Source organism: Pangasianodon hypophthalmus, chromosome 16 (genome assembly GCF_027358585.1).
Source record: "Pangasianodon hypophthalmus isolate fPanHyp1 chromosome 16, fPanHyp1.pri, whole genome shotgun sequence".
Lineage (NCBI taxonomy): Eukaryota > Metazoa > Chordata > Actinopteri > Siluriformes > Pangasiidae > Pangasianodon > Pangasianodon hypophthalmus.
The window spans coordinates 23504221-23515375 of record NC_069725.1 but is presented as its reverse complement, the minus strand read 5'-3'; the positions used below and the strand labels follow the sequence as shown (position 1 = coordinate 23515375).

General features: G+C 46.2%; 1 protein-coding gene across 1 annotated transcript; it reads right to left on the bottom strand.

Annotated features, from left to right (window-relative positions):
- Positions 1-7331: 7331 nt before the first annotated feature.
- Positions 7332-10360, bottom strand: LOC113530412 (urokinase plasminogen activator surface receptor). The gene is made up of 5 exons (XM_026920351.3): positions 10246-10360; positions 10048-10146; positions 9377-9523; positions 8983-9093; positions 7332-8098 (listed from the first exon to the last, which is right to left on the bottom strand). The coding sequence occupies exons 1-5, from the start codon at positions 10292-10294 to the stop codon at positions 7896-7898; spliced, it is 609 nt and encodes a 202-aa protein (XP_026776152.3). The 5' UTR covers positions 10295-10360; the 3' UTR covers positions 7332-7895.
- Positions 10361-11155: the final 795 nt, after the last annotated feature.

Sequence of the window (11155 nt, the reverse complement as noted above, 5' to 3'; positions counted from 1 at the left end):
GAGGGCCTGAAGATCCCCCACTCTCCTAAGAGAGGAAATTGCCAAGAGAAAGGCAGTTTTCAACGTCAGAAGACGGTCCGAAATCTCCTCTATGGGCTCGAAGGGGGGTTTACAGAGAGCCTCTAAAACCACGGCCAGGTCCCACTAGGGGACCCGAGATCGAGCTGGAGGTCTGATCCTCAGCGCACCGTGGAGGAAACGTGTCACCCAGGGGTGCCTGCCCACTGACTGGCCATCAAGAGGGGCGTGGCAGGCCGCAATATCCGCCACGTACACCTTCAGGGTGGAGTGGGTCAGTCCCGCGGAGAGGCGGGCCTGCAAGAACTCCAGCACTGTACCAACTGGGCAGTGAACAGGGCCAAGCCGGCGGTCTCCGCACCAGGAAGTGAAAAGTTTCCACTTCAGGGCGTACAGTTTCCTCGTAGAGGGAGCTCTGGACTGGAGGATGGTCTCCACAACCTCGGTTGAGAGACCGGAAGCGCGGAGTTGTGCCCCCTCAGAGGCCACACCCGCAGCTTCCACAGCTCCGGGCGGGGGTGAAGATGGCCCCCCGCCTGTGAGAGGAGATCCCTCCTGATCGGAATCTCCCATGGGGAGCCGTCTAGGAGGGAAATCAGGTCCGAGAACCATACTCGGCCCGGCCAGAACGGGGCTACTAACAGTAGACGAATTCCGTCCTGGCGCACTCTCTCCAGAACTCCCGGGAGCAGAGCGACCGGAGGAAAGGCGACGCAGCCTCGGCCACAGCTGTACCATGGCATCCAGTCCAAGAGGAGCTGGATGAATCAGAGAGAACCAAAGGGGACAGTGCGACGTCTCCTGCATCGCAAACAGATCCACCTGGGCTCTGCCGAACATACGCCATATGAGCTCCACCACCTCGGGGTGGAGTCTCCATTCCCCGGGCACCGGCCCCTGCCTCGACAGGGCGTCCGCTCCCACATTGAGATGACCAGGGATGTAGGCCGCTGTCAATGAGAGGAGGTTCCCTTGGGACCACACAAGGATCTGGAGCGCCAGCCTGTAAAGGGGGCGCGAACGCAGACCTCCCTGGCGGTTGATGTAAGAGACCACCGTCGTGTTGTCGGTGCGCACCAACACGTGGCGGCCTCTTAGGTCTGGGAGAAAGTGTTTCAGAGCTAGAAACACGGCCAGCATCTCCAGGCGGTTGATGTGCCAAGTGAGATGGCGGCCGCTCCACAGACCACGGGCAGGACGGCCACCCATGACCGCTCCCCATCCGGTGAGGGACGCATCCGTCGCTAGCACTACGCAGCGACCAGGAGCTCCCAGGACCGGGCCCTGAGACAAGAACCCAGGTTCTCTCCACACAGCTAAGGCACGGCGGCATCGCCGCGTGACCTTGATCATGCGGAGCGGGTTTCCTTTGTTTCGGAAAACCCCCCTGGTCTTGAGCCACCACTGTAGGGGTCTCATGTGCAGCAGGCCAAACGGTATCACGTTGGACGCAGCTGCCAATAGGCCCAGCAGTCTCTGAAACTGCTTTACAGTGAGTGACCGGCCTACTTTCGCTCTCACGACCGCTGTGAGGACCGACTCGATCCGAGCAGGAGACAAACGTGCCTGCATCGTGGTCGAATCCCACACGACGCCTAGATAAGCGGTTCTCTGAGCTGGAGAAAGCACGCTTTTCTCGCCGTTTAGTCTTAACCCCAGTTCCTTCATATGGGCGAGAACGGCATCTCGATGCCGAGCCGCCATCTGCTCTGAATGAGCTAAAATCAACCAGTCGTCGATATAGTTCAGTATGCGGATGCCCTGTAGTCGCATAGGAGCCAGGGCAGCATCCACGCACTTCGTGAAGGTCGATCGTGACGAACCAGTCCTCGGACCTGATCTGAGACATGACCTGAGTGACCGTAAGCATCCTGAACTTCAGTCGAGCGACTGAGAGGTTCAATTGCCGCAAGTCCAAAATGGGACGCAGCCCTCCCCCCTTCTTGGGAACAATGAAGTACCGGCTGTAGAACCCTGACTCCCTGTCGTGAGGAGGGACCACCTCGATGGCCTCCTTCCTCAGGAGAGTACGTACTTCCTGCTCCAATACCAGAGCCTGCTCGGGACCCACCACAGTGGGAAGAACCCCAGAAAAACGAGGCGGAGGCGAGCCAAACTGAATTCGGTAGCCTCTTTCTACAGTACGCAGGACCCAATGAGACACATTCGGCAGAAGTTTCCACGCTGCCAGAAAGCTCACTAAGGGAATCAGTCTCTCGAGACTGACCTCTGGTGTAATAGAAGCGGTTAGCTGGGTGCCCTGAGGCGGCGAACCGACATGGGTGAAATGAGCTAACCGCTGCGAAGGCCTCAGGAGAGGCCGCGAGCCTCCCAGACCCGCTATGTTGCCGGGCGAGAACTGGGAGAGGTGCTCGCCGGAGACCGCTGCGCCCTGAAGCACCATAGGTGGCAGGGTTGGCAGATCAACCTCCTGAGGGCACTGGGGGGACCCGGGCACCGTAAGATGAGGTGTACGCCGCGTCGCCCCAGAGGGGCCCGCCCTCGGAAGCCCTGGGCCAAAACCATCAGGGCTTCTTAGCCGCGGCCCTTCTGGACATGAGGACGGTCCTCAGATCCGCCTTAGTGCCCGAAGGGCCGGGCCCAGAGCGTCGTCGCGACTCCTGCTCCCGCCTCGGGGGAGCACGGGAGGCGACACTCTGCTTTTGGGCCTCCCTGTAGGAGGGGGCCGTACACGGAGGGGGCTGCCCCCGCCCGGCAGCCCCACGAGCTAGAGAGCGACGGGGGAGGAACCGCTGGAACGCCGCCTGAGCACGGGCCTGCTGGTATCTCTCGACGACGGAGTCTGCCGCGTCGCCAAACAGGCCCGAGGGAGTAAGCGGGGCGTCCATGAGCACGACCCTGTCCTTCTCTTTCATATCGGACAGGGTCAGCCAGAGATGCCTCTCTGCCGCCACCAGGACTGCCATAGACCGACCGATAGCACGGGCAGTCTCCTTGGTGGCGCGGAGGGACAGATCAGCGGCCCGCCTGAGCTCAGCTACCTGCTCAGACGTACTCTCCCCCTGCTCATCCAGCTCTTTAAGCAGGTCAGCCTGGTACGCCTGTAACACCGCCATGGTGTGCAGACACGCACCGGCCTGACCTGCTGCCGTGTACGCCTTGCCTACCAGCGCTGAGGTGGTCCGCAGCGGCTTGGTAGGCAACGCCGGAGCCTTCAGGGACGATGCAGCAGCAGGGGACAGATAGCTGGCTAGTGTCTGTTCAACCCTGGGCATCGCCCTGTAGCCGGAGTAGTCCAGCCCCGCCACATTAGCGTAATGGGAAGACGTGGGGCTGAACAACCGGGCCGAAAATGGCCTATTCCAGGACCTCGACACCTCAGTGTGGAGGTCCGGAAAAAAGGGCAGGCTCCGGGGCGGAGGTGGCGGCCTACTGTGCAAAAAACGCTCCTCCAGTCTAGAGCCCTGAGGCTCAGGCCGTGACTCAGCGGGCCAGTCAATGCTAAGCTTAGCGACTGCCCGCGCCACCACCTCGAGCAGCTCCCCGTATTGAGGAGACTGCGGCTCAGGGTCGACGCTCTCCACATCGACCTCCTCGGAGGACGATAGGTGGAGCGCCGAGTCCGCTCCCCGGGGGGAAGAAACCGCAGAGCGTGCTTCCGAGCCCAGGGAGGGGACAGAGGACCTGGAGGGTGAGGAAGGAGAAAGGGACGGGCCCGTCTCCATTCCCTCCGCCAGGTCCATCTGCGAGCCCCACGAGCGCAACCGCCGCTCTGCCTCGGCAGAAGCGGGGCCGGCACCGCGAGGCACGCTAGTGAGGGCTCCCTCCTCAAAGAGAGCCCAGCGGGAGCGGAGAGTGCGCAGCGGTAAACGATCACAATGTGCGCAGCCGGCTCCCTCGAGAGCCGACTGAACATGCTCCGCTCCCAAACAGGCAACGCACAGACTGTGTGTATCCCCGCCCGTAATAAATCGCGGACAGGGAGGAACACACGGCCTGAAGCGCTGCCCGCTCTCGCCCTTCGTCTTATCCTTGGCTTTAGGCATGCCAACGATAAAACACCAATCAGACAAAAAATAGACAGACAATAAACACAGAGCGCTTGCTGAAAACAGGAAGCTAACGCGGGGCTCGCCGCTCGGGCTTTTATGCTTCCGGGTCGCTACGTCACCCCGCCCGTGACGTCTCGCCCATCCATTGGACGGATTAGACACATGATTCAGAGCGCGGTCACGCGGGGGCGTTCCCATAGCGTTTCGTGACGCAGCTCGAGTTCCTGAAGGGGAACATGCCCTTGGAATGAAGGATAAGCTGACCGAGCACTCATCTGTTATACTTACAGCTCACTTTAAGTTCACATTTACAACTTTATCCATTAAAAAATGCTGCTAGAGATAAGTAATGTCCTGATTAAGATGCTTTTCCTCCAATGTCAAATGTGCAGACTTTATAGTGATAATACTATTAAATAATTAGTAGTGTCATATTTATGTGTTTTAATATTGGCCTCAGATGCCATTCCATAGAGTGTATTTACATTCAAAACATAAAGTTCAGCAAGACACGTTGTGGTGACATCAAACTGTCCGCGCTAGAGTCGATATAACTCAAGAAAAATGCTTAACTACAGGTTCAGAGATGCGTGAAACTGAGACACGCCTCTGTTTTACTCAAACTCCTGCACCTTACATCTAACTCTCATGTAACTTCTGAATAGCGCTTAAGGCAGAAGATCTCTGAGGTCTGAATAACAATGTGCTCATTTTCAGTACTACATCCTCACTGTGTGCACTTAATCTAACACTGAATACAATACAGCCCTTAAAGCCTACATTATACAGTCAGGCCTGTAAATATGTGGACAGTGACAAAGTTATTTGTCAAAGTTTACTATAGTATAATATAAAATTAAATATGAACTATGAAGATGAATTAAAGCACAGACTTTCAGCTTTAAATTGAGAGTATGTTTATCTAGAATGGGCGAATGTTGTAAAAAAATTGCAGCACTTTTTATATGTGGTCCCTCACTGTTTAAGGGACCAAAAGTAATTGGACAAACTAACATTATCATAAATTAATGTATTCATTTTTAATACTTGGTTGGAAATCCTCTGCAGTCTGCCTGAATTCTGGAACCAGTATACATCACCAGACGCTGGGTTTCTTCCCTGGTGATGCTCTGCCAGGCCTTTACTGCAGCTGTCTTCATTTCCTGCTTGATCTTGGGCAATTTGCCTTCAACAATTGAAATGCAGCTCAACTGGATTGAGGTCAGGTGACTGACCTAGCCAATGCAGAACATTCCACTTCTTTGCCTTAAAAACCACTTGGGTTGCTTTCAAATTATGCTTCAGGTCATTGTCCATCTGCATTGTGAAATGCCATCCAATGAGTTTTGAAGCTTTTGACTGAACGTGAGCAGATAATATCTCCCTAAACACTTCAGGATTCATCCTGCTGCTTTTGCCAGCAATCACATCATCAATAAATACAAGGGAACCAGTTCCACTGGCACCCACACACCCCCACACCATAAGATGAGGTGGTACTTCCCTTATTAGTAGTTCTCCATACACGAGTTCTCCCTTCTCCATACTCTTCTCTTCCCATCATTCTTCTACAAGTTGATCTTTGTCTCCACTCTCCATAGATTGTCCCGGAACTGTACAGGCTTTTTTTTTGTACTCAGAAGGTTTTTGGGGAACTCTCATCTAGTCTTCCTGTTTTTGAGGCTTACCAGTGGTTTTCATGGTTTGTGAACTCACAAACTTTCTGAATGTATGAAAGGTAATTATAAAAAGAATGCAGTAATGAGTTATTCCTGTAATTAGTGGTCATGGCAACCATTGGGCGACCTCTGGTGGACAAGTGGTGCAATTGCATGGCCTGGTGTTACATTGTAGGTGGGCAGTTTCTTTCATAACAGTAAATCCCAATCCCAAAAGGAACACCAAGTCTGTAAACTATACCATCTGCCCAGAAATCTATATTTTCATACAGGTGATCATCAGGAAAATCCAGGGGATTGTGTCTGTCCCTAGTTCTTTTCTTTTTCTTCAAAGTGCCCTTCTTATTATTTGCTCTCCGAGCTCCATAGGATTCTGCACAAACGATGAAGCCATCACTACAAACACTATATGGTTAACTTTGATGCATCCGATTTGTATATAAGTGAGAAAGATTGGAAAGTTTAGGAATAATGGAATAATGGGAAAAATCCTGAAAATGTACCCGATGCACACCATTAGCCTCAACTTTCAGAGGGTACTGTAGCACATCCCTTCAACACAGAAATCTCTCACACACACACACACACACACACACACGCATGCATGCATGCATATATGGACACACATTCCTGTTACCCAATGTTCATTCCTGCTACTAATTTTTTTTTTCCCTAAAAAATAAAGTTAACCCACAATTTTTTTTAATTATGTTTGGTCCATCATTTATCCAATTGTTTAATAAATTACATGATAAAAAAATTGATAAACTTGAGGTTTGGGTCTCCTTTAAAAGGAATAAATGGCTCTGCATTTTTAAGAAAAATACAACTTGTGTGCATATGTAGTGAATTTTTAGTCACAAATATCAATTACTTGAACATATAACCAACCATTTCTTGACAATAAACACTTTCTTGAGGAGAAAGCAAAGGAATTAGTTGACATGCTTTTAAACATGCTTTTTAAATGACACATGAGTTTTGGTAACTTCCATCATCTTCCATATAGAAACCTTGTAAAAATGAAATAAAATTACCTGAGATTGACCAATACACATTTTGAATATATATGTTAAATATAGGTGTTATTAGATTCAGTGTTGAAAAAAGATTTTAAAAAATGAAGTTTATTTTGGAAGAGTTACAGCAAGCAAACGGCACCCATTCGGTGGAGACGGCAAACAGGCTAAATAAATATACAGTCTACTTCAAAAATATTGGAACGGCAGGGCTGTACTATTGTTTTTGCTAAACACTGAAAACATTTGTGTTTGAGATCAAAAGATGAATGAGTTGATAGATCAGAATTTCAGCTTTCATTTCCTGATATGTACATCTAGATGTGTTAAACAACTTAGAGCATGGCAACTTTTGTTTGATCTCACCCATTTCAAGTGATCAAAAATATTGGAACATGTGACTAACAGGTATTTCTTGTTGCCCAGGTGTGTCCTGTTATGTTATAAATAATTACTCAAGTATGACAGATTATTAACAGATATTCTCCACCCAGGTAATAGCAAAGAGAAAAACAAAGTTCTCAGGAAAATTAGCCACTGCCAAAGATTAGCAGTGAAGGAACTGCTTTACTAATCAGAGCAAAATGAGACTAAGACAAGAGTTTAATTTTATCTGACAATGTTTAATGTAAATCTGACAAACTCATGTTTACTCATTTTATTTCACTCTGTTTCCTGTCAGGTCAAATACCAGCTCGTTGTTTAATCCTGTTTAACTTCTTTCTTCATGAATTTATTTTTTAAGCTATGTGACAGAAGCAAGACCTGACTTCTTCCAGACACACAAGGGTATATATATATATATATATATATATATATGTTCCTTTATTACATATATTTAATAAGCATGTACACGACAAAGCAGTTTGGTTACCTTACAATATAGCAATTGGTAATAAATATAATAAAATCTATAGACCTGATTACGAAATATCCCATTTCTTACTTGTTCATTTATGTGGATGTTGTTGCTTAAAGTTTAAAGACTTTTTGATTTCATAATTGATTTACAAACAAAAGTGTAACAAAAGTATAACTCAGGTAGTACTAAGACAAGTGTAAAAAATCATAAAAACCAAAAATAAACATATATTACTATTACCCTTCTACTTCCATTTTAACTTCGCATTAGATAAAGCTACAAAGGAGCTACATCAGCTCTGAGCTCAGTAGAAGAGGATGGAGGAGAGCAGAGGGACGATCATGAGGAGGAAACTCAGTGTGAAGCTCTCAGCACCGTTACACAGATTCCCCTCACAGCACTGCACATTTGACAGACTGAATCCTAGAATGCTTGTTGATGCAGCCGCAACGCAGATATTCTTGGACACGCATCCTTTAAAAGACACGCTGCTGTTCCCTTGTTGAACTGAGAGAGAGAGAGAGAGAGAGTGAGAGAGAGAGAGAAAGAGAAGAATAAATAGACAGAAATAAATAAATACATCTGTGTTTTATTTATTTTCAGTAATTCTCAGTAATCACAATGCTCATCTTGCATTATGAAGAGCTCCAGTGGTGAATCATTTTGTAATTTATGGAAGGAGTCTCCAGTGTCATTACTTTGTAACATAAAGTTCTGGGAAACACTTCAGGACAGAGGAGCTTAGGCAAGAATGACCCTTGTGCTCGTTCTAATATGTTATTTTTACTATAGTGACAGCTCGTACTTGTGTATACAGAACCTCAACATAATCTATGACTAATAATAAACAGATTAAAAATACAATGTTGTTTAACAAAGAAGAACACATAATCATTGATGTGGTGAAGTTTTCTGTTAGCAGACTTTAGTTTAACATTTATGGAAGGATTCTGTAGTGTCACATCTTTGTAACAGTTACAGTGCTTTGGAAAGTTTCCCAACATGGGAACTTCAGAACAGAGGAGTCTACACTTTTACACTGTTTTTTCTCTCATTAACACTGAGAGAGAGATGAAGGAGATGCTGGTGAGGGAAAGACTGTTAACTGTTGCTGTAACTTAAGTGACTTAAGGGACTAACCTGTCCTGTGGATGTTACAAAGGGCAACGTGCTGTTAAATTGTAATCATGGGCAAATCACTGTGGTATAAGTGGAATAACACACTTTGGACCATTCAGTTATATGATAATACACTTCAGGGTGGGAAGAGTAACTCCGCTTCGTGTTGGGCCATATCACACCACATGGGCAAAACTGTAAGTTAGAGCTCTCTTCTGGGAAATGGTCTATGCTTGTTACAGGAAGTGTTACTGGGATATGGATATGTTCACCTGATGCAGTGAAGCAGCGATCTTCAACTCCTTCACAGCTCACTGTTCCCGAGCAACTGGTACCGTCACAGCTGTAACACATTCTCCCATTGGAAGCCTGCGCTGGAAGAGCTTAATAAAGAAATAAAATCAAACTCACTGCTCATTATGTCTTACATGTCACCAGGAATCATTCTAATAATACACAAAACAATAATTTGGAGCTAGACTATAATCTACTGTAAAATTCAAGCCTTATGCTCTTTCAGGCCTACAACACGCTGATAAAGAGGAACTTCCAAAGAGTAAATAACAAATTTTTTAAAGTAAAATAAAAAAGATCAAATCTATCAGATTTAAAGTAAATGACAGTAAAAACAGAAACCTAACAACTTTCAGAAGCGCTTGGTTTTACCTTGCAGTGTTTCACTGTTGCAGAGGTCAGTGCTGCAGCATTTGGCATTGCTAGTCAATTTCAATGTTCCCACGTTCAGGCTCCCGCTTGTACACAGTCCCGCCAGGCTGCAAGTCTTTATACTATAATCTCCCACGTTTGTACCATCTACAGTACATTCCACATACCAGTGTGATTACACAATCAGACACAGACTGAAAATGATACTGATTTCAATTACATACAGTTTATCCTGTGTGAAGATCATATTAGTAACTCATATTAGATCATATTAGTCAAAATATTATTTCGTATGGGGGCAGTTGTGGCCTAATGGATAGAGAGTCGAACTTGCAACCCGAAGGTGAACCTGAAGGTCCAGCGCTCTCTTCCACCCTCAATACCACGACTGAGGTGAGACCCTTGAGCAAGGCACAGAACCGCCGCAGCAAAAAAGGCTGCCCACTGCTGCCCACTGCCCACTGCTCGGGGTGTGTGTTCACGGTGTGTGTGTGTTCACTACTGTGTGTGTGCACTAGGATGGGTTAAATGCAGAGCACAAATTCCGAGTATGGGTCACCATACTTGGCCACAAGTCACTTCACTTCACTAAAAAAAAAAAATATATATATATATATACATATATATATATATATATATATATATATATATGCATACACATACACACTTACTTGTGTACACAGAAGCGGTTGTAGTGAGACACTGATCTAAACAGGTTGTCTGTACACATGTTCCTGGTGGCAGACACTGAAAACAACTCAGTGACAGCGCTGAAAAAACATGAGAATGAAAATTATAAACAGAACCAGCTCAGTTTTCAGTGAAGAAAAATAAAATGTATAAAATGTTCAAATTGTGAACTTCATTACCTTTGGAGAAAAGCATGCAGATCAGCAGCAGTGTGACTTGAGACATCATTGTTGGTGTTTTTTGTAGAAGTTGAGGTGTGAAGCTGAAGCAGATGGGGTTCAAATGTGAGTAAGCTCAGAGGAAGCCTGGTTTTATGGTGATGCGTGATGGGGTGTGCGCATGGAGGGAGGGATTTATTTCACATTACCTAAATATGCCTCAGGTTTTCTTTAAAAGTGAAAGGGCTTAACTTTCTTTTTCTTGAAAGTCACCATTCATTCATTCATTCGTTCGTTCATCCGTTCATTCATCCATTCATCGAACCATCCATCTATCTGCAGCAACTGCTTTATGCTTTAACTGCTTTAACTGTGCTCAGGGTCACCACTGAATTTTAAATGAAATGTTCAGCAGTGTTCACACATGTACAGTGTTGTCTATGTAACATGCAACCTTTTTCTATTACTATGAGCCTCAGTATATAGATTTAATGCGACCACATCTGTTTTCATCCCACTTGTGCTAAAACAAGCATGATTTCTGAGAAAAAAATAGTGCAATCTAATCTTTACTTTCCACATGGCTTTCTACTATTACCTTGACAAAAAAAATAAATAAAAAATAAAAAATGACGTAACACTTCAGAAGTTTCCTGTTGTTTGCAATCAATATATAATAGACAGATTTAGCCCAGTACAGTTGTACGCCAGTTTAAAGGTTTGATTTAAATTTCCTGAAGTCTTTAATGGAAGTAAACTTCCATTAAAATGTGTTTCTTTTTTTTTTTTTAAGTTACAAAAGAGTATGAGTTCATCAGACAGTTAGAAAAACTTTCTAATTTAAAATTTTCTAAAATTGGTCTGGACAAGGCTATAATGCTTGCAGACAACGCTACCCACAGTGCCACCATTTATTTTTTGAAAGTGTGTT

What these genes read in the sequence shown, in the direction of transcription:
- LOC113530412 (XM_026920351.3), bottom strand. Translation starts at nt 10,294, where the DNA reads ATGATGTCTCAAGTCACACTGCTGCTGATCTGCATGCTTTTCTCCAAA. An exon ending in CTGCATGCTTTTCTCCAAAG is followed by an intron (nt 10,147 to 10,245) that starts GTAATGAAGTTC and finishes ATGTTTTTTCAG; the next exon opens with CGCTGTCACTGAGTTGTTTT. An exon ending in TCGCTGCTTCACTGCATCAG is followed by an intron (nt 8,099 to 8,982) that starts GTGAACATATCC and finishes TCTCTCTCTCAG; the next exon opens with TTCAACAAGGGAACAGCAGC.